This window comes from Hippichthys cyanospilos, chromosome 14, assembly GCF_059441005.1.
Source record: "Hippichthys cyanospilos isolate Australia breed blue-spotted pipefish chromosome 14, RoL_Hcya_1.0, whole genome shotgun sequence".
NCBI lineage: Eukaryota > Metazoa > Chordata > Actinopteri > Syngnathiformes > Syngnathidae > Hippichthys > Hippichthys cyanospilos.
The window spans coordinates 2555517-2578798 of NC_142382.1; the positions used below are offsets into that span (position 1 = coordinate 2555517).

Sequence of the window (23282 nt, forward strand, 5' to 3'; positions counted from 1 at the left end):
AACATTTTTTTAATTTTACACGTTTCAAGTATTTCAATTACAACATTAAGTTATTACCAAGTTATACTTAATTGATTATATAATTCATTTTTGTATCATTAAAAAGCCGGAAAAATTCACAGCTTTTTCGCCCAGAGCTGATTGCACAGTATGATTTTTTTTTAAATCTATAAAATGTACTCTGTATATTGTTTATATTCATTTAAGATGAACCAATCGGAGCAGCACTACCAAATTCGTTGTATACCTGTTATACAATGACAATAAATGCATATATTCTTCTCTATTTTATTGTATTCTATTTGGAATAATTTAATCAATTAAAAGTGGCAAAAACTGAAAATATTACTAATAAAAATATTGCATATTTTACATGTATTCATTTTCTTTTTTATTGCATATTAATATATCATCAAATAACTGGTCAAATGTTTGGTTGTTTTGCATTAAACAACACAAGACAAGGAAATTAAGAAAGAAATGTAATTGCACGCTGGATCATATCACAATGAGGTAGTAACGCCATTTATAATTAAGTATAGCTAATAAAAAAAATTAAATGCTTTAGCACAAAACAGTTTAGCATCATCACATTACAGCACTCGTAAAAAGATATCACAACACTGAAGAAAATCTGGGGAATGTAAACATACCAAACACAACAATAAAAATATGAAAATAAGGAGAAAAAGTCATCAATTCCTAAGACTGATATAAAGCTGAAGACTTCAATGATAAATGTGCTATATTGTATGAAAAAATTATTAAATGTTATGATTACAAATTTACTCTCATGATTTGCTTACATTTGTCCTCAATTGCTAATCCCTTTTCAAACAAAAAACAATAATACTGACAAGTTTGTGGTTAATTGAGACTCCTCTCAAAATGATCACAGGTTAACCTCAAGAGGGCGCTGGAGGAACGCCTTTTATGACCACAGCAGATGTTAAAAAAATACCGTAATGTAAAACATTAACGCGCAACGAAAATTCTTCATATTTTGAATTATTATTATCCTTCGCGGTTTTCAACAGTCATTCCACATTTCTCGACCGATTCAAACCTTTCCAACTTTGAAAATATTCACAAAATTCACTAAATCTTAAAAAAAAAAAAAAAAACTTGTATTTTTTGGGGGGCTAAGGTAGTCATTTGAGTTGGACCGGCTAACCTCGGGACAGTTCCTCAAGCACGCGCGGCTGTTTTGAGCTGTTGCAATTCGACGTCGTCGCTCTTGGCGTTGGGCGGCGCCTTTTTGCCGCCTTTACGGAAAAGCTCGGCGATTTCCTCAAAGCTCTTGCCCTTGGTCTCGGGCACTCGCAGGTACGTGAACACGGTGAAGCCGAAAAGTAGCGCCGCGAACAAGACGAAGACGTACGCGCCCAGCCAGTTCTGAGAAGACAAAATATCGCACGGTTACGTAACGGATCGACCCCGTCAAAATTGAAAAGTGCGAAGCAGAAATGTCCACGAAATACCAGCGTATTCCCTACGACACTTTTAAAATAATATTTAGAGAGGACACGCATAGCATAAAACAAACTCAGGATCTCAGCTCATCTCAAAAGCTGCCATCTAGTGGTCAACAGGGAAATCACACCCGGTAATAACTAGAGATTATAAAAGGAAGCAAGAGTTTCTGTAGGCGTAAAAATAAATAACATTAGCTAGCATTGAATTTTTTTAGACAAAAAATTAGGTTGCGCTGAAAAACTTTGTTTCATGCTTACATTACATCTCAAACTAAATGTGTGCCGCCATCTAGTGGTCAACAGTGAAATCACACTTCGTATTAACCAAAATTGGACTAATCATATTATTACCTCAAAAGATAAAATAAATAAATTACTTTAGTACCCAAAGTAAATGTTACTTTTCTTACTTAAATGCCTAAAGTAGTTGATTACCTTTGTTTTGTGATCTATTACTTACTATGTGTCATTTTAGGAAAAAACTTGAAAATTTTAAAACGTAAATAACCGAGTTAGAATGTTTCCACTCTAAAAAAAACCTAAAAACATTTATCTGAGCTGCTTTTGAAAAAAAAAAAAAAAAAACAGACGTAATAAAATGTGACCCAAATACCTGTATGTAAGAGAAGGTCATTCCTACGATGAAATTACTGGTCCAGTTGCAGCATCCGGCGAGAGCGATGGCGGCCGGCCGAGGGCCCTGGCTGAACAACTCGGCCACGATGAACCACGGAATGGGACCGGGCCCGATTTCGAAGAAGGCCACGAAAAGGAAGATGGCCGACATGCTAACGTAGCTCATCCAAGTGTAGTCGCTCTAAAAGGGAAGACGATAATCGGAGCGACGCTCTCATCTGGTTCCGAGGGCGCAATCGCACAAACCTGGAGCTTGAGGCCGGTCGTCATGGCGACGGCGCACAAGCACATGCCGGCCAGACCGGCTAGCATCAGCGTGCGCCTGCCGGCCCGGTCCACCAGCACCACCTGCAACGCGAAAGGATTGTTTCGAAAACAATATTTCTGCGTGTTTAGCTAGCTCGCTTTTAGTATTTCTTATTACATTGTTATCCACTTACTAAGTTAGCTAGCAAGCTAGCTGTATTTGCTGGTATTTGATAAGTATTTCGTGCAATCATATATTTTTTCCGTTATCATTGAGAGGTTATTGTATTCATATCATTTTCTTGTGAGAATGATTTTTAGCTACGTAGCTTGGCTACCTAGCTAGCTAGCTAGAACTATTTTTGTTATCAAATAGTTTGTGCTATAGAATTTTTTTGTTATTGAGTACAATTTGCATTGGAGTTAGAAGTTTTTGTGTTATTAATTATTATTTATGTTAATATGGAGTTTTTATTTTTTAGGGTAGTAACTGGTTTGTATGTGTTGCTAGCCAGTTAATATTGTACAAGATTTTTTTTTTTTTGCTTTATTATTAATTTGTTCAGGGAATGCTGTTGAGTATTTATGACAAAAAGAAGTTTCTCTATGACTTCTTTTCACCTGTGAAGCCCTTTGAGACTTTGGTGATTCAGGGCTATACAAATAAACTGATTGTGTTTTCCCTGAAATGGCAACTAGCTAGCTTAGCTAACTAAAACTTATTCTAACGCAATCTACTTGATATGAGCACAAATACTATTGGCTAGCCGCAGGCAAAACTACAACTAGTGTACTAATGGCTCAAACACTACTAGCAAGCTGGCTAGTAGCACAAACGCATCTAACTAGTTAGCTAGCTAGTTCGCTAGCTAATAACATTTGTTTTGTTTTATGTTATTAAGTTGTATTTTTTATTATCAGTTACATTTATTGTCAGTATTGATTCCTAATTAAATATGTTTTGTTAAATTATTGAGTAGATTTTATCTTTACAAGCTTTTTAGAACAACTATCTTTGTAGTTTTACCAATTGCTACTTGTTAGTTTTTCGTATTGTCATGTTAGGATGCCGTGTGAAGAATTTTGAAAGAAAAAAAATGTAACGAGTCCCCCGAAAAACTGTAAGATGATGAAAGGGACTCACAGACACCAGAGTGAAGACGGTGTTGACGGCGCCGACGCCGATGGTGGCGTAAACGGGCTGGCTGACGCCGGCTCGGGTGAAGATTGCCGTGGAGTAGTAAAAAATCTTGAATACCAGAATATAACAGATGTTTCAAGTGTACAACGGTGTGAAAAAACAAAACAAAAATGTCGAGAAGCAAATAGCGTCAAACTGCAAAAAGCGAGTCACAGAACGACAGATAAAGCTGAAGAAAAATCAAAATGGCTGCGTGGCGACTCACCGCGTTGATGCCCGACAACTGCTGGGACAAGTGCATCAAGAGGGCCACGCCCAGCTGGCGCCTGTACACCGACGAGCAGATCTTTGGGCAAAATACAGCGCATCCGTGTCCGGCCGCACGGGAAAAGTGCACATGTACAAATTCCGCCGGGGACACCAACCAGAGACGAGATGGACACCCGAGACACCTTGTCGCCCTCCTCCTTTTCCCTCCTCATTTCCTCCAGGTCGGCAGTCGCATCGTACGCCCCCTTCAGGCGATACAGACCTGTGGCAGAAAACTCCATATTTATAACTAATTTCGATCCAAACGTTCTCTACATTTTATTTTTTGAGTCCCAACTAATTAACGGGTCATTTTGACCCGAGACTCATTTAGTCACCAAAACATGTCCGAAATGTGTAATCCAAAGCAAAAATTTCACTTTAGCCAGTCTTTTACGTTCACTTTGCAGAAATAGAAATAATGTCTCTGGGTCAATATGACCCGGAGGCATGTTTATCTAAAAATATCCAAAATTCAGCTTTTATGTTTGCAACCTCACTCACAAAGTATTAACGTAATACCTTATTTATACTCGTGTGTTGCGTTTGTTTCTCTAAAATAGTATCAACATCCCCGGGTCAATTTGACCCGGAATCATTTGAGAAGCTTCTTTTTTGTGTGCAATCCTGCTAACAAAGCTTGTGATTAGTTTATTTTTTCCTCCCCTCAGGGATCCAAACATTCTCTACATTTTATTTTTTGAGCCCCAACTAGTTAACGGGTCATTTTGACCCGAAGCTCATTTAGTCACCAAAACATGTCCGAAATGTGTAAGCCAAAGCAAAAAATTCACTTTAACCAGTCTTTTATGTTCACTTTGCAGAAATAGAAATAATGTCTCTGGGTCAATATGACCCGGAGGCATGTTTAATTATCTAAAAATATCCAAAATTCAGCTTTTATGTTTGCAACCTCACTCACAAAGTATTAACGTAATACCTTATTTATACTGGTGTGTTGTGTTTGTTTCTCTAAAATAGTATCAACATCCCCGGGTCAATTTGACCCGAACTCATTTGAGAAGCTTCTTTTTTGTGTGCAATCCTGCTAACAAAGCTTGTGATTAGGTTTTTTTTTTCCTCCCCTCAGACACAGCAAAAATATTCCAGCGTAATTTTGACCATTTTTCTTTAAATCCAAAAACAATTGCATAATTTTTGAAATCTTCAACAAACACTGTAAAAAATTGTATTTGCAGTGCTCTGCAAAGAAGGAAAACTACATTTAAGATTTACTTCAATCTGATCAGCTTGACCCACAACTTAACAGCGGAGTTAAAAACTATAGAAATCAATTAATTGAGCAAGTACATATTTTCTAGATAATGCATAAAAAACATCAGATTTTTTTTCATACTTCTAACACTACCATCAAACAAAACAAACACTCCATATTTATAACTAATTTAGATCCAAACGTTCTCCAATTTTCTTTCAAAATTCTTCAAACAAAACAAACTCAGGATCACAGCTCATCTCAAAAGCCGCCATCTAGTGGTCAACAGTGAAATCACACCCGGTAATAACTAGAAATTAAATTATAAAATGATTTTTTTGGACAAAAAAAATGTAATGTTAATATATGCCGCAGCCGCTAAAATGTGAACGGCGGCCCGCGGATGGCCCCCGGGCCGCAGGTTGGACACCGATCGATTTCTCAACTTCCGGGTCCACTTTGTCGCAGCAAGACAGCAAAGCGAACTGCAACCCATCCAAAACACACCAAAAATGAGCGGAAAGACCAGGATGTCCCTGAACGCGTACTTTCCTGGGCCTCTTGTTCTTTTCCCAGATGGATGTAGAGATAGCGCGGGCTTTCGGGGCACACCGGCAACAGGAGGCTCTGCAAGACGGCGGGGGCCCCCGACAGCGCCAGGAGCAGGGGCCACATGTCGTCGTTACCCAGGATGAAGTCCAAGCCGATCACCTGCCAAAACGAAGGAGCGTCCCGCGCATGTTATACCCGTGTGTGCGTATGGTGGGGGGGTGGGGGGGGCACCACTTACCTGGCTGATGAGGATGCCGATGACGATGGCCAGCTGGTGCAAAGTCCCCAAAGCCCCTCGGTAAGCTTTGGGCGCAATCTCGCCGATGTACATGGGCACCAGGCCCGACGTCAAGCCTGAAAACGCAAAAACGGATTTGACGATTTTAAACCGACCGTCGGTGCGGTGGTGGGGTCTCCACGTTCTAATATTATGAGATTGAAAAAAAAACAAAAAAAAACTCGCAATTATTTTGGGATCGTTACAGGAAAAAGTACAAAATCTTACAAGAACAAAGTTGAGATCCAAGAAAAAATGTCGTTAGATATCGCGACAATAAAGTCGCTACGGTACATGACGGGAAACGTCAAAAACGAGAATATAAACATGATTACAAAACGTAACACCAAAAAAACTGAAAGTAATTCACGAGAACATTTCAAATTTTATAAAGGGAGTAAAGAATTCACAGTGTATAACAAGAACAAAACCACACTTTAAAAAAATTGTTATGTGATGAGATATGACGACAATCTTTACGAGAAACGAGTCCAATTACGAGTCAAAAAAACGAGTCAAATTACGTCACACTGCACGTTACGAGAAAAAAAAGATGATGCCGCGAGAAGTCGTTATTTCTGAGAATTCTTTGAATTATGAGATATTAGAATAAAACGGCACTGTCGCCATGAGAATAATGTCGCAATTAACGGGGATTTTTAATTATACAATGCGCAGTAAGCAGTTATATTATGAGAAAAAAAGCAGTGTTTTGAAATATCTCTCATACCGCAAACATGTATTTATTGATTTATTTTTTTTACAAAAACAAAGCAGGCATTATACAAGGACAAAAAAAAAATTACGGGGGGATTTTTTAGTATAAAAAAGTCATAATATTACAAGAAAGTATACATATATTTATCCAGGGCTAAAAATCACGATAATTATGAAATACGTAAAGTATGAGAATGAGAGTGGCGAGCTAACCGCAGTAAAAGCCCATGATGGCGCGCCCGGCGATGACCATGATGTGAGGCCGCCACATCTTGCAAAGTCCCATCAGGAGGCCAGCGGCTACCGCTAGCACGTTGATCGCTAGCATGCCCTTCACCCTGCGTGCACAACACCACGTGCGCTCACTTCATTGCCAAATGTCGTAAATTCAGGTCCCCCCAGTTCTCATTCCAGATATTCAACAAGTTCATGTTCCTCGCAAAATCATTTCACAAAGTTCTTGATCCTGACAAATAACAAGTTTGCGTTCCTCACAAAATACAATATTTAGCAACGTTCCTGTTCCTGATAATCAACGAGTTCATGTTCCTCCAAAAATAAATGAGCACTTCTCATTCTGGATCTTCAACAGGTTCACGTTCCTCACAAAATAATTTTACAAAGTTCTTGTTCCTGACAAAATGTTTGTGTTCCTCACAAAATACATAATTTCGCAAAATTCTTGTTCCTGAGAAGCGATTTGAGCAAAGTTCTTGCTACTGATAAGTGATTTCTTCAAGGTTATATAAAACTTCTGATTCCTGACAAGCTACACCAAATTATTCCTGAAAATGTCTTGTTCCTGACGCGTTCTTATTCCTGACCGGTGACTGCCTCGGTTCCTTTCTTACCTGCCTCTCAGGTTCCCCACGAATCCCACAAGGAAGGAGGAGAGCACGCCGCCGACCGAGAAGATGGCCACCGACAAGGACCAGTACATGACCACAGTAGAATGGACCTGTTCCTGCGCGGCTTCTGCCGTGAGGCTCTCATTTTGCGACTTCAAGGCGGCTTCCTCGGACCATACGCCCAACGAGCGCCCATAGTGTCTCTCGATCACCTAAAACGAAAAAACCCACAGTCACAAAACTTTCCAAAATGGCAACTAGCTTCAGCTCTGGGTCAAAATATTGAACCCCAAAAAGTACCCCAATCTACTCCAGCAAAATATCTGTAGAAGGTTTCCCCATTACGTTTTACCAGGGTTACTGCACCAATTAGAAATCAGCTGAGTTCTTCTTTTGTAACGCTAAAGTTCTTTTCAAATTAAGAGCAAATTAAATGGAACATTGCAAGTTTATTTTGTTGATTTTTTTCTCTTCTTTTAAAAGTTTAAACGTTCTCTAAAGTACATGAAAGCACTTCAGGGGGCACGTGAGATGCTAACAGGTCTAAAATTGAATGAGTCTGTGACAAGAACAGTAAGGTTATTTTCAAAATAAGAGCAGGTTAACTGGAACATGGAGCAAATTATTGTTAAAAGTTCAGCCCTTGAAAAATTATGCACGGCTTTATTTTGTGAAGCTATGTACAAGTACTTTTCAAATTAAGAGCAAATTCATTGGAACATGAAGCAACATTGCATGCATTTATTTTTTACATGTTTCATTCGTGACAATGGTGTGATTAATGCAATCAAAGGTCCAACAAAGTCCTAAGGGCAAATTACGTCAATATAATTTTTACAAGGCTAGTATTTTAGCCAATGGGTGGCACAGTCCTGTTAGTGCGATAACTAAGTGTTGAACTTTGACATATTTTCACCATCTGGGTGAAATTTCATCTCCCGAGCATTTTCTTTCCCTTCGATAAAATAATCAAAGAATCGCACACAAGGTTAAGAACAGGGGCGTCAAAGTCGACCTGGATAAACATGAAAATTGAAACAAATTAAGGCTTGGAATTTTTATGACAAGTTTTAGGAAATCAAGGCGTTTTTCTCCTCGGATTCCAAATTTCGCCCGCCCTCCTCCGCTGTGCAAACGTAACGCAAGCAGACGGAGCTCACCCGCTGCGGTGCGTTTATGACCCCCAGGCTGTAGCCGTACTGCAGGGATCCCAAGACCGCCGTGAAGACGGCCAGCGCCAAGGTGCCCGTCAGTTCCTGTCGGTACAGCGAATTGAAAGCGAATCCATTTGTGCGCGGTAAGGACGTGCGTTTAAGTGCGCTTACCTTTCCCGGCTCCATTATCAAGAGGTGGACTCTTGAGTGTCAAACAGACAGAGTTCAGCCTGGACTGGAGCTAATCATCAATTTCTGGTCATGAAACACACACACGCACACACACGGGCAGAAAAAAAAAAAAAAAAGCATGGTAGTCAACAAGTAATGTATGCAAAAACTGAAGCGGTTCAAAAATGGATTCTTTCGTTACAGCAACAAATCAAAGAAGAAATACCCCATCTTACTTTGCAGGTGACTTTAATGACGTGCTTGTTCCTGTTCAATGTTTTTTTAATTCAATGAGGGCTACAATAGAAAGGTTCCTGTTCCTGATTTTTCATGAAGAAGAAATGCACCATATCCCTTTACAGGTGACTTTAGTGAAGTTCTTGTTCCTGTTCAAAGTTTTGTTCAATGAAGGCTGCAAGGGAAAGGTTCCTGTTCCTGACTTTTCGTTAAGAAATACACAATATCACTTTGCAGTGAATTTAGTTAAGTTCTTGTTCTTTTCATGAAGAAGAAATACACAATCTCAATTTGCAGGTGACTTTCGTGAGGTTCTTGTCCCTGTACAAAGTTTTAGTCAATGAAGGTTACAATAAAGAGGTTCCTGTTCCTGATTTTTCATTAAGAAGAAATACATAATATCACTTTGCAGGTGACTTTAGTGAAGTTCTTGTTCCTGTTCTACGTTTTGCTCAATAAACCACAACAGAAAGGTTCCTATTCCTGATGTTATATTAGTTTCCCTCAGGCCTTCTTAAAGAGTGGGAGGGGCCCCATGGCGGGGATGCGTATGACCCCGAGAAACAGGATTTACTTTTGCCACGTTAAGTGTAATTGCACATCCAAGGCACTAGGTGGTGCAGTGGTGCTCTCATTGTCAGCGTGCGGGAGTCATATTCAGTAAATTTGAAATTGATGCCAACATTTTTTTCTAAATCACATCGATGATCGTTATGTTGGAAATATCGGTGCTCCTGTGTTATTGTTCCAGATCAATGCACATTTATTACTTGTCGATTTAATATTTTTTTCAGCATCAAAAGTTTCAGTTGGTCAAAAATCTTTCTAGTTCAAGGAATGACTGGATTAGATTTTTTTTTTTTTTGTACGTCAATTCCTGATAACTATAAACATTTGTTCCTGAGAAGTAGCTTTACCAAAGCGTTCGATGCCAGAGTAAAATCACACAAATGCTAGGTTGAAAAATTTGCTTTCAAACTATAGGGTGCGCCTATTAATCAACAAAAGTCTAAAAAAAAAAAAACACAATTATCAGTAGCTGACACAATCTTGTCTGGTTAATGATACACTCACAAGGTGAACAAAGTCTGACGCTTGCAACACGGCGTTTGCATTTTTTTACAAAACAATCCCCCATAACATTAAACAATCCCCATCTTAAAGTATGAGTCTTCAAAATAAAATAGAAAAAGAAAACAAAAAAGACCCGAATAAAAAGAATAGGTTACGGTTTATATTTTAATCTGAGTTTTCAGTGTAATGACCCAACTGGACAAACATGCTCATGAGCAAACACGCACACGCGCGCACGCACACGTCATCGTCCCTTAGAGGTTACCTTAGCGAGGTTCTTGTTCCTGTAGATTCGCTTTTCTTGCCAAGGTTTAGCACCGGTGCAAAGTTTTTGTTCTTGTCCCTGCAAATTATTTTGGTAAGACTTTTTGACGTGTTAAAAAAAAGTAATTGTTCCTGCAAGTTCTTGTTCTTTAGCGCAAAGTTCTTGTTCCTGGCAAGTGACATTAGCAGATATTTTTTTTCTTGATAAGACATTTAATCTATGTTCTTGCGCCCACTTTGGCTTAGTTTTTGTTCCTGTTCCTGCCAAATAACTTTGGCAAAATATTTCTAAAAGTGTTTGTTCCTGGCAGATATCATTGACAAAGTTCTTGTTCCTGGCATGTGACAAGTGAATTTCTTATTCCTGGCCTGGCAGGCAACTTTAGGAAATATATTTTCTTAGCTTTCGAGCTAGGTTCCCTTTTCCACTTGGGATAATAATGTACTCACTGAAGCAAAATTTTTGTTCCTGTTCCTGGCTAGTAAAAATTTTTCTAATAGTTAATTTTGTAAAGTTCTTGTTCGTGACAGATAACTTTGACAAAGTCCTTGGAAAATGTCTTGCTCTTCACATGGGATTTTTGCATTTTTGGTTGTTGATGAGTAACTTAGGCATTGTTCTTGTTCCTGAGAAATGATTTGAGCAAACTTTTAGTCTGCAAGTTACTTTAGTCAGGTTACTATTCCTGATAGTTTACCAAATTGTTACCGACAGGTAATTTGCCATATTTTTGCTAATATTTTCATACTGATAGGTGATTTCAATAATGTTACTGTTCCGGACAGGTTGCTTACCAAATGTTGTTACTAAGATGTGTTTTTCACGAGCCCCCCCCAAAAGCACAAGCACAGCAGCAACATGGCTCTACTCTCGATTTTATTTTTCTTCCAGTTTACAAAACAAAACAAATCCCCAAAGGGGATGATTAGTCTTTTCAAAATAAAACAGGAAGAAGAAAAATAACATTAAAACAGTAGTTTTGGCTGCGAGTCGTCAGTGTAATGACCGCGGACAACACACACATACACGCATGCACACACGCACAGTAGGAAGACCGCTGGGCTCTTTATTGCTAAACCGTTAGCCTGTTAGCTTGTTGTGCATCTACAGCCATTTTTAGTACAGTACATGACGACGTGGTTGAGGCGTTCGTTAGCAAATCTTTACTAGCGATAATGAACACAACACTTAACGTTAGGGTATGTAAATCCAATCCATTTTAAAAAAGAAAAATAAACATAATCCAACCACATTATATCCCACCACACATCATCTTGGGCGTTTTTTTTTTTTTTGTTATAAGAGTGTTTTTAAATCGTTGTGACTGACAGCTGATTGCAGTTCCTGTTCCTGGCTGGCAACTGTGATTGTCCCACAAAGGTGACTTAACAGCAAGGTGGTTTTCCTAAAAGTCTCGTACTCGACAGCAAAATCGTCATGAAGACTGTCCCGATCTGTTATTTCTGACTTGTGAATTTCCTAAAGTAACTTTCCAGGTTGGAGATGATCACAAAGTTCCTGCCAGTGATACTATAGCCAAGTTCTTGTTGCTGCAGTTTACTGAATTAGTTTTTGTTCTTGAGACAAGCAAAGTTCCTGCTCCTGACAGTTTGCGTTAAATTGTTTCTGTTCCTGAGATTTACCAACGTTTTTGTTCACATGTGAAGTTTAGCATTGTTCTTGTTCCTGAAAGATGACTTTACCAAACCTCATATTCCTGATTAATGTATTTCTGAAGGTTATTGATCCTGAAGGCTCATTTATAAGTCATTGTCCCTATCAATGACTTTCTTAAAGTTCTTATTCCTGACGGATGACCTTACCCCAGATCTTGTTCCTGATTGTACCTTCTAAAGTCATTGTTCCTGAAGGGTGATTTCACCCTAAATCTTGTTCCTGATAAAGTTATTGTTCTTAGGTTCTTGCTCCTAACAGTTGACTTTAAATCTTTCCTGTTCCTGACAGATACCTTTATTGTTTTTGTTATTCATGTGAATTTATCAAAGTTCTTGCTCTGAAAAAGATACTTTACCACAACTCTTGTTCCTGGTAAATATCTTTTCTAAATTTCCTGTTCCTGACATGTGAATTTTAATTCTTGTCCCTAATTAGTGTTTTCCTCGAGTTATTGTTCCTGCAGGGTGACCCCTCCAAAACCCTTAGTCCCTAGTAAGTATCTTTCCTAACATTCTTGTTCCTGACAGTTTAGTTGAGTGTAGCATTTGTGCTTCATTTGACGATAGCAATGATATTGTTCCTGATGGGGAACTGGCAAACCTCATGTTGCTGTCAAGCTTCTCTCCTGAAGTTCTTGTTCCTTACAGGCAACTCTGCCCAAATTCTTGTTCATGGAAGGTAATTACAGCAAGGATTTTCTTCCTTCCGAATGACTTAGCAAAAGTCTTGCTCCTGATGTTTGAAATGACCAACGTTCCTGTTCCTGACACAGCCAAACAAGAACCCGTGGTCAAAGAACAATTGAACCCTGTCTGTTGTAGTGGGATACAATTGTCACACTTTGTATTGCGTTGACTTTCTCCTAAAAACAAAAACCTGCGCATGGACAAACACCACTGACTTTTTCTCTGCTCACCAAGACATCAATCTCGTTAACAGGACCCGTACTCATGTACGCACGCACACACAATTTATACAGGGACAGGCGTGTGCTGTAAAGTTTCACACAAACGCTCTTTGTTGATTGACAGCACAAGTCTGATGCAGCACCTTTGAAGAGTGTAATGAGGACAAAGAGGACAAGGTGTGAAGGGGGTTGGAAGTGTGTGATTTTCTTCTTAAAGGGACATGGACATCATCTTTTGAATCGGCGGGAGCAGGAACAAGAGGAAGAAGAGGAGATCAAGTGGTCCCTCAGTGCCCTGGTGGGTTTGCTTCAAGTCATGGGGGCAACGGGACAGGAAGAGGAAGAGGCAAAGTGTGCAAAAAGGAGGAAGAAGTCAACAGCCAATGGTAGCGTGAGGCTGGACCAAGGGGGCGGGGCCATCACCAGTTCATCATGGAGTTCCTGTTGAGGGTCATGAAGAACACTTGGCTACTGCCCCCGGAGCGCACCGATGCGAAGAACACCTGATGAGAGAAACAGACGAATTATTGTCGTCTGATAGTCGGTGACAAAGTTCCTGTTCCTGTAGGCTGCTTTAGCAAATGCATTGTCACTGAGCAGCAGCAATAAAGTTCCTGAGCGTAAGTTTTCGTTCCTGACAGGTCCTTTTGCTAATTCACTGTGTGGCAAAAAGGAAACTCTTGTTCCAGAAAGCTGACTTTATTAGGGTTCTTGTTCCTGCTGAGCCATTGTTTCCGAGCGGCAACGTTAACAAAATTCTTGTTCCCGCAGGTGACTTTAGTAAAGTCATTCACCCTGCATGGCAACATTAAGCAAAGTTCATGTTCCTGCAAATTAATTTAGCGATGCAATTGTTCCTGTGTGGCGGTGGTTAGCAAATTATTTAATTCCTGTAGGTTACCTAGGAAAAGTCATTGTTCCTGTGTAGTAAAAAGGCAAATTTCTTGTTTCTGCATGTTACTTTAGCAAAATCAATGTTCCTGAGAGGTAAATCTAGCAAAGTTCTTGTTTCTCCAGGTTGCAACAAAATTCCTGTTCCTGATTAAACCTGACTAAAGACTTTGTCCTTGAACAGTTCCATGATCACAATTAGCAAGGTTTGTGAACGTGTACATACTTTGTCATTGCGCTCGCACAGGAACTTGAGTCTCTGGGCCCTCTTGTGCATGAAGACGCCGTCCAGGTGGCCTGTCTCCACCGAGCGGATCTCGATGGCTTTCTCGCCCCAGCCCATGATTTGATTGGAATGGATGTAGGCTACAGAACAAACGGACAACAAACACATTTAGCTACTGAAGCATTTTATAATGAACGTGTCGTTTTTTTTCTCTATTTTTATAAATGGTGGGCAGGCTACCTTATAATAATAACATAAATAATAATAATCATTTACCCTTTAGCAATGTTCTTGTTCCTGAGATGACTTTACCAAACATCATGTTCCTGATTTATGTATTTCTGAAAGTTATTGTTCAAAGAAGGCTAATTTTTACTTTGTGTCATTTCTAAAGTTATTGTTCCTGAAGGGCAATTCTACTAAAAATCATTATTGATAAAGTTATTCTTCTTAAAGTTCTGGTTCCTACCAGTTGACTTTAAATTGTTCCTATTCCTGACTGATACCTTTACTGTTTTTGTTATTCACCTGGGTTTAGTAAAGTTTGAGACAGGTTTGATTTTGAAGGCGTTTTCAAAACTTTGGCTTTATGATGTGGATAATGCCTTATGATATGGAATGACTTTTACTTCACAGCAGTGTATTTTAAAGAAGAGCCTGAATTACATGACCTCTGATTTTGTTTGAGACAGGTTTGAATTTGAAGGCGTTTTCAAAACTTTGGCTTCATGATGTGGAAGATGCTTAATGACCGGGAATGACTTTCTTTTTTCAGCTGCAAATTTTATGGAGTTAACAGCTTGAATTACTTGACCTTTCATTGTGTTTGAGACCATTTGAATTTGAAGGCATTTCAAAGTTTTTGCTTTATGATGTGAATAATCCTTTATGACATGAAATGACTTTTTCGTCAGAGCTGAGCACGGTAAAGAACAGCTTGAATTACATGAGCTCTTAATTAGCTTGAGACAAATCTGAATTGAAAGGTGTTTCAAAACTTTTGCTTTACGATGTGGATGATGCTTTGAGAACTGGAATGACTTTCAGTGGGAGATTTTCAAGGCCGAATTCTGTTACAAAAGGACATCCAGAGGCACGTACCAACAGAGGTGGGCATCTCGCCCCACTGCAGCACCACATCTTTGGTGATGCGGCCGTAGGTGTTGACGTAGACCCCCTCGTCCTCGTAGCACAGCAGCATCTCCATGCCGTCCGTCTTGGGCAGCACCACGATGGCGTGCGGCGTCACCTGGCTCTGAATCTAACGCACACACATTTGAGCACGTCATAATCTGTCACACGGAATCGTAATCCCTATCCGATTCAAATATCCCAGTAGGGTATTTAAAGCCATATTTTGTGGCTTAATCCGCGGTAAGCGTGTTTGTTGACACGAAAGAAACCTGGAATACATTTTTGCTTTGACATGTAAAAAATGGATTTTGCTTTTTTCTCAGTTTCACAATGAATTATTTCGTATCACTTAGATCAGGTGCGCATGGAACAAAATCTATTCCCATTCCTCATTTTTATACTTGACATGAAACAAATCACCTTGCGGGCCGGATTAAATCCCTTTGCGGACCAGAACCGGGCCCCCGGCCTTATGTTTGACACCCCTGACTGAGCTACTGGTCTTTAATGTGCAGAGCTAGTACAAATGTAGCACATTTATTTTTGCATGATTGCTAATCATTTTTTTAGCCTGACAAATTATTTAATATAATACCAATAATACATAGATGCCAAATCCCTTATTATACAAAAAAAAAAAGAGGAATTAGTAGTACGCTAGTCAATGAAAAATTAAGACGAAACGTTACAGCTTGAAACATTAAAAGAAAAAAAAATCTGTAAGACATATGAGTAAGGGACAGCACGGCGACAAAATTCATCTCACCCCATGATGTACTTCATATTTTCAGTACATATAATAATTAGAATTTGTTTGGAGAATATTTAGAAAAAATAATCACACAATGATACGGAAACTATTAAAAGGAAACTTCGTTCGTAATTTTACCAAAAGTTTAAACATTTTGACCAAGATGAAAATAAAGATGCTGTGAAAGTCAAAATGGAGTTGATTAAATTCAAACAAAAAACATCTAAAAAAAAAAAAGCGAACAAAAAAAATAACAAATGCAAAATGATTTTAAAAAATATTTATGAAACCAAAATTTGGATTTTAAATTGTTTATAGGTGAAAATTCATTATATATATATATATATATATATATATATATATATATATATATATATATATATATATATATATATATATATATATATATATATATACTAGTGAATTTTTTGTTGTAAAGGGTGAGATGAGTTTTGTCCCGTTATTATTAACTGCTAGCATAGAACGATCTATGGATTTCTACAGGTTGACTGCACATGTAGAGGCGGGAGAAGACTTCCGTGTTTGAACTACGGCTACACGTCTATAAACACATCTACACAGCAACGTGTGTACATCTACACAAAATGGCGGATGGAGGAGGGACGCGTGTCACCTTGCTCTCTTTGGCACACTGAAAGAAAAACAAAATTGGAGTAGGAGACATTTTAACATGATACAAAATAGAATCAGCGCGTCAAATGTCTATTTTTACAATAAAAAACAGAAACGGCTTCACGTGTCATCTGTTTTTTGTATTGCTTGTTTTTTCCCCCCTTAAAAAGTCGCCTGATTTAGCTTGACACTTTTAAGCTAGCATAAACGTTTGCATAGACAAAACCCAAACTGGAAACGTAAAATCGCTAAGATTTAGCTAGCTCGTTGTTCTTAATGTGTCCACCAGATGGCACCACTTTTTCCCCATTCAAAGACCGCAACATCATTTTAGCATCGAGACTTTGGTAAAGCAACAGCGCTCACGCTAACTTACGTGCGACGGGATGTAAATGTCGTACGGGTTGCCCGAGTCCACGTCGATGACGTGGAAGCCCACGCTGGAGCCGTAGATGACCTTTAACCTCTGGCCTTCCTCCACGGTCAGGTCGACGAGCTGAGGACGGTGCTGAAGCTCGGCGAACGACTGTCGACCAAAGAAGGCGGGCAGATTAAACTTTTTTTCCCCCGCTGACCAATCAGATTACAGCAGTAACAGCCGAGCTGACGAATACTCACAGTAAGTAACCAAATACTTTTGTTTTTTTTTTTCTGCAATATTCCAAAGCAATTCAATTACTCCTAGCTACACTTAAATACTTCTCAAAAGTTATCTACGGGTAAATACTCGAAAATGGACGCAAATACTCCCTACTTCCTAGGTTAACTGAATGCTCCTATATGTAGGTAAATAGTCATTAAAACTAACATATAAAATACTTTGAAATCTCCTGAAATACTCCCTCAAAATACTCTAAATACACTTTGACGGAATGAAAACTTAGTCAAATATTTACCTGCAGTAAAATACAAAATACTGACTAAAGGTTGGGTAAATACTCTGAAATTGAATAAAATACAAATGTATCTAAATACTCCTGAACGCTGCTAAAATACTCCACAAAGTACTCAACATACTCCTTACTGCACTTAAATGCTTCCTAAAATATACCTGCAGTAAAATACTTACTAAATGTCACATCAATATAAACGTAATGTCGTTAGAATATTTAATTGAGGAATTTGTTTGTCAGCCACTAGAGGGAGCCCACACTTTTGCGATTGCCTATTTTTGGGCCGTTTTTGGGGCGTACCTTAAAGGCCATGAACTTGTGGTAGGGTTTGGGAGCCCAGGCGTAGATCTCCACCGAGGTTTTCAGCGCAATCACCAGGAACTTGATCCTCTCGTACTTCACTGGAACCACGACGCGCAAGGTAAGAAATCTCAAGTCCTCACGTGTGGTGACCGCACGCTATGCTAGGCCCCGCCCCTGTAGCTCACGCTTACCGACTTTATAATGCACGCATCCTTCAAGTTCTCCGACGGTGATCCAGCCTTGCTTCTTCTCCACTTCTGGGTCGTTGTGCAATATTCTGTTCCGCAGCCACGACAGGTAGTAAACGCGCAGCTTGTTCTTTTTCCCTGAGATTAGCCACCAAAAAAGAGAAAGGTCAAATTTGATTTGTAAAAAAATGACCTGAGCGCGAACGATGTTGGTGTTTAATACAACCGAAACGTAAAAAAAAAAAAAAAGCGCCCGTTTCCAGCGATTAGCGGTGGCTCCAACGTTAGCGGCTAGCCGTGGGCGAGGAGCACTAAATGCTACCAGCGATCGTGGCTAGCAGCACTCAATTGCTCCATATAGGCTGGCAAGAGACATCAGCTGATTTTTCAATAGCAGTTTCTTAACGTAAATGGCTCAACGGACACGGTGCCCGTTCCTACTGATCACATTTGATCAAAACAAGGCTTTCTCAAATGGGCTGTTTGTTAGCAACAATCCTTACCCTACTATGGTTTGAACGTCACTTTCCTAAATCAAATGAGGAGATTTGGGGGGAAAAAAAACGAGTTTGCTGGTATGCAGTTTAAATTTCCCACCTGATATGGTGACGAGCACGTTGAGGCCCTCCAGCACATCCATCTGAAGAAAACGCCGCCTGGTGATCAGGTTGTAAACTTTTCCCTGGCCGCTCCGGTCCAGCAGCATGAGGCCGTTTTCCGTTCCCACCAGCAGATTCACCCCTGAAGGGGCCACGCGTATCACGTTTATAAAGTAGTCGAATATCCGGCGGCGGGGGGGGGGCGGAGCTTAAAGTCGTAGGCGTACCCCAGAGCGCGGCGCAAAGGATCTCCGAGTTGAAACGCTTCTTGTACTTGCGGATCTCGGGCGTGTCGCTGTGCGGTCGGATGTTGGTGGGGTTCACGTTGACCACCGAGATCTTCCTGGCTTCGTTGAGTCGCGCCTGCTCCTGCCGCAGCAGCTCGCTGGCGAACATGGCTGCCGCGCGGCGCCAAAACACTCTTTTAGAAGATAAACGCGTTGACGAATGACTCCCTACGAGGAAAATGGCCACTCACCGGCTGCCGGGTTTTCGTTTTCATCACTCGGGGACGTTTGATAGACGCGGGGGTCCACGAATGGCGTGAAGGACGCTTTGGAGCCGCCCAGACCAAACTGCAAGATAGACCATTGAGATATATATATATATATATATATATATATATATATATATATATATATATATATATATATATATATATATATATATACTGTATATATATATATAATGTGTCCAGCGACCTCGGCCACGTCTCCAAGTTCCTGCAGGGCGGCGGGCACGGCGGCGGGCGAGCTGCTCCGCCGGACCAGGTCGGGCAGGTTGCCACGGTTACCGTGTCCCCCGAAGCCATTGCTCTCGGCGTGGCCGCCTCGCCTCTTGTCCTCGGCCTGAAGACCAGAAGAGAAGGCGCTCAGAGGCGGTCCGCGACCTCGGGCGTGACGCGGCTCACCTCTCTCACCACCAGCGTGCCGTCCTTGGAATTAGCGTACGGCTCCCGCTCGGAATCCTGGTTGATTCCTCCGTACGACTCGTTGTTGCTTTGCGCGGCCGGCCTGCGAGGCGGCAAGCGAGGTCAAAATGTTTACAAAGTCCAAATGGCACCGACACGTATCAAGTTGGACCGGCTCACATGATGCGGGGGATGTCGCTGACGGCCACGGTGCCGTCGTGTCCCACCGTCTCGCCGTCCTCGTCGCTGCTCTCGGACTCTTCGCTGGACGATGAGTAGTCCGTGACCTTAGTGGGCAGGAAAGTGCATTTGATTTCGAAGTTGCTTCAGAATGTTCGCTTTATGATGTGGACGAACAGGAATGATTTTCAGTTCACGGCTGTGCATTTTGAAAAATTAATAAATGAATTGACCTCCTAATGTGTTTGAGACCATTTAAATTTAAAGGCCTTTCAAAACTTGAACGTGTTCCAAACTTTTCACCTTATGATGTGGATGATACTTTATGACATGAAATGACTTTCAGCTCACAGCTGTGTAATTTTAAGAATGAATAGCTTGATTGACTTGACATGTTATTGTCTTGGAGATTATTTAAATTTGAAGATGTTTTCCAAACTTTCACCTTATGATGTGGATAATGCTTTATGACCTGCAATGACTTTCATCTCACAACTGTGTATTTTGAAGAGTTGATAGATTTAATTAGATGACATTGCACTGTTTGAGGTCATTTAAATTTTAAAATGTTTTTCCAAAGATTCACCTTATGATGTGACTTTTTGACCTGAAATGACTTTCAGCTCACATGTGTGTATTTTTAAGATTTGATAGCTTGAATTGCTTAACATTTTATTGTGTTTGAGACCATTTAAATTAGATGTTTTCCAAACTTTCACCTTATGATGTGAATGATGCTTTATGAACTGAAATGACTTTCAGTTCACAGCTGCACATTTCCAAAGTTAATTTCTTCAATTATTTGACCTTTTATAGTGTTTTAGGCCACTTAAATTTAAAGATATTTTCCACTTTTGCCTTATGATGTGGATGATGCTCTGCTTTGTATTTTACTTTTGGAAACAATATTTCCACATCTTTGCAATGAAAAGATGAGCGCCTCTATCACCTTAACCGGTGGCCTGCTGCCTTCGTCGACTCTCAACTCTCGCAGTTCCTTCGCCAGAGCGCTGAGGTCCTGCAAGGCAATCGCCAAAAACGCTCAAATTTTGATTTACATTTTTGGGAACATTTGGGCCAGGGATGTGCTGGTCAAAGTGTTTTTTTTTTTTTTTTTGATAGTAAAAAGACAACACGAGGAGGCGGTAGCAAGGGGTGAAGGGGTTTCCTGACGGCCATGCACATTGCCGGGGGGGGGGGGGGCGGGGGGGGGGGGGGTGAGGCTAACCGGCCCGCCACCTCACCGGTAACCATAACAACGGGGTGGAGGATATTCACAGATAATGTGACACATGCACACACAAACATCAAGTGTGTATGTGTCACATGGGTGGGGCTGGGGGGCAGGGTCCCTTGGGACTGAGGGGGGAGAAAAAAAAGGGGGGGGGGGTTCACTAACCTCATCTATGGCTTTCTTATAGCTCTGAAGGACGGATTGAGACAGAACAGAGAAAACAGGTTCGCTATAGGAATGTCCTACACTTGAGGAAAACGGGGTGCGTTTGTGTGTGGGGACTGACTGCGGGCCTGCTGGGTCGGCTTGAGTCGCGGACCTCCTCCTGTTTGGGCCTGGCCTCCTGCTCGGTTCCCGACGACGATGCTTCCTGTTTGCTCTGACCTATAGGAGCAATAATACCCCAAAAAAAAAATACTATTAATATTTTTAACTGCTCCTCAAGACCAGCACAGAAAAATTCAAGGATATGTATAAATAAATATCCTGTTCAAAGCGATCTCTCAACTCGTCTCGGTACGGCAATAATATATTCTGTGGAAAAGTGTTATGCTGTATGTCTACATGTGTTGCTACACTCTTATTGTTCTGTTGGTTGCTTCAAAGGTTAGGGCAGGCGTGTCCAAAGTTTTTGAGGGCCGCATTCAGAAAAATCCAAATTCCAAATGTTGTTTTTTAAACCTATTAAACACAGTCAAAATGAATAAAAGTAGTTATATAGTACATTTTCTATAACAAGACTTTAAATGTATAACAATTATACATTTATAGTAACCAGTTACTTTTCATAGGTTAGTTCATTTACTAGTTAAACTACTAGTACGTTTACTACCTAGAGTAACTGATTACTTAAGTATGTACCGGGTAACTACTGAAGTAATCAACTACTGAAGTCATTTCCTATTTAAATTTAGGCACTATGCTACCTAAATTGATGACTTTATTAATGAAATAAACAAATACTTTAGTATTTTACTAGTAATAATACTGGTCTTTTTTAGTACCTAAAATAATTGATTGGTAGTTAACTACTTCAGTAAAGATTTCATTACATTTTTTTGGTGCTTCAATACCAAAATGTAAGCATTTTTTGGACAATTTTTGATTCCTTTATACAGAGGAAATAAATAACAAAAATGTTTGTTTCTCGATTATACTGTAGTTTCAGTCTCCGCTCTTTGAAAACCTGAGAAAAGCTCTGCCGTCTCACTGTGTCTTTTCAGCGGGCGATTCATCCGTGTCTTGTTTGACATTTATCCCCCCCACCCCCCCCCACCCCACCCCCCCGGGGACCGAATGACTGCAGCATGGCACATCGGACAGGTTGATCCGAGCAGAACTGAGGGATGGCCTCAAAAAGCAGCTTCAAACAAAGAATGTGTTGGGACAACTCTTTTGGGACACTTGGCCAGGACCACTTAGGGAATAAAAACCGTACCCCTCCTCTCCACCGAGCCACCCTGGGACGAGGGCGAGGACGACGACGACGAGTTGGAGGACGTTCTTTGCAGCATGGCGTCCAGGGAGAGCTCGGAATGGCGCAAGTCTGGGTTACTGATTTTTACAAACATACACAAGAAACAAAGAAGAAAACATTACTCGAGAAGAGACTAAGGGTGACACGTAAAAGATGTGATGCACCAAAGTGGAGACTGTGGAGCATAGAACTGCAGTGTCCAGAGCTAAAGCGCCAACAAAAGCTTAGCTAATATCAACTTCTAGCTGTTCGCATGAGGGCTCAATTCTTATCCAAGGGAAGGTTAAGGGAAGCAAAATAAACAGGGCGCTACAGAAAAGTGGAGACTCTGGAGGATAAAAGCACAGCTTCCACATTTTAGACAGGCCAAGACGCTAAGCTAAGTTTAGAAGGTGTGGTAAGGCCCCATCAACAGGCTAAGCTAACATTAGCATAAGTCCAATCATTGATTTGTCTCCACATTGAGTGAAAAGAGAGATTAAGGGCAGCCAGCGAACCAGAGACCGTGGAGTATAAATATTGCAGGATCCATAGTGAAGGCCCTTCAACAGGCTAAGCTAATGTTAGCATCTGCACAACCATCATCAGTGCTTTGTCAAAACATGACAACTTTCATCAGACAGGAAATTAAGGGCAGTGAGCAAAGAGGAGATTGCGGAGTATAAAACTAGCATCCATAGAAAAAGCCTTTCAACAGGCTAAAATAAAATTTGCATCTGCGCTGCCAATCAGTGGTTTATCTCTACATTGTGTGACAAATTTTATCAGACAGGAGATTATGGGCAGCAAGTAAAGTGCACAACGTGGAGTGTAAAACTGCAGTGTCCACAGCAAAGTCCTATCAACCGGCTAAACTTAAATTAGCATCTGTCTATTACCAATCGGGGGTTGTGTCCACACTGGGTGACAAATTCTGAGGAGACTAAGGGCATCAACGAAATACAGCATTCTGAACTAATAA

At 40.4% G+C, this 23282-nt stretch overlaps 2 protein-coding genes across 16 annotated transcripts in view; both read right to left on the minus strand.

Moving 5' to 3' along the window:
• Positions 1 to 367: 367 nt before the first annotated feature.
• On the minus strand, positions 368 to 8839 carry slc2a2 (solute carrier family 2 member 2). Its single transcript, XM_088433024.1, has 12 exons — positions 8743 to 8839; positions 8578 to 8673; positions 7421 to 7629; positions 6783 to 6907; positions 5814 to 5929; positions 5572 to 5734; positions 3924 to 4030; positions 3764 to 3844; positions 3502 to 3606; positions 2358 to 2459; positions 2089 to 2292; positions 368 to 1395 (listed from the first exon to the last, which is right to left on the minus strand). The coding sequence occupies exons 1-12, from the start codon at positions 8755 to 8757 to the stop codon at positions 1189 to 1191; spliced, it is 1530 nt and encodes a 509-aa protein (XP_088289150.1). The 5' UTR covers positions 8758 to 8839; the 3' UTR covers positions 368 to 1188.
• A 2338-nt stretch (positions 8840 to 11177) lies between these two features.
• Positions 11178 to 23282, minus strand: part of tnika (TRAF2 and NCK interacting kinase a) — a 52824-nt gene continuing 40719 nt past the window's right edge. For 5 of the 15 annotated variants that reach the window (XM_088432813.1, XM_088432810.1, XM_088432814.1 and 2 more), the window contains 17 exons: positions 22283 to 22398; positions 21131 to 21228; positions 21010 to 21033; positions 20560 to 20628; positions 19611 to 19717; positions 19431 to 19533; positions 19222 to 19368; positions 18999 to 19095; positions 18748 to 18918; positions 18519 to 18662; positions 17925 to 18059; positions 17731 to 17831; positions 16914 to 17063; positions 16539 to 16556; positions 15121 to 15280; positions 14020 to 14159; positions 11178 to 13405 (listed from right to left, as the gene is read on the minus strand). In XM_088432813.1, coding sequence (XP_088288939.1) covers positions 13322 to 13405; positions 14020 to 14159; positions 15121 to 15280; positions 16539 to 16556; positions 16914 to 17063; positions 17731 to 17831; positions 17925 to 18059; positions 18519 to 18662; positions 18748 to 18918; positions 18999 to 19095; positions 19222 to 19368; positions 19431 to 19533; positions 19611 to 19717; positions 20560 to 20628; positions 21010 to 21033; positions 21131 to 21228; positions 22283 to 22398 — 1864 coding nt within the window. In that variant the 3' untranslated portion in view covers positions 11178 to 13321. The remainder of the gene's footprint in view (positions 13406 to 14019; positions 14160 to 15120; positions 15281 to 16538; positions 16557 to 16913; positions 17064 to 17730; positions 17832 to 17924; positions 18060 to 18518; positions 18663 to 18747; positions 18919 to 18998; positions 19096 to 19221; positions 19369 to 19430; positions 19534 to 19610; positions 19718 to 20559; positions 20629 to 21009; positions 21034 to 21130; positions 21229 to 22282; positions 22399 to 23282) is intronic. The other 10 variants (XM_088432819.1, XM_088432820.1, XM_088432816.1 and 7 more) reach the window with 3 other exon arrangements.

Coding starts and splice junctions, on each gene's coding strand:
- slc2a2 (XM_088433024.1), bottom strand. Junction 6,908..7,420: donor GTGGGGAACCTGAGAGGCAG/GTAAGAAAGGAA, acceptor TTGTGCACGCAG/GGTGAAGGGCATGCTAGCGA. Junction 5,735..5,813: donor TCGGCATCCTCATCAGCCAG/GTAAGTGGTGCC, acceptor TCGTTTTGGCAG/GTGATCGGCTTGGACTTCAT.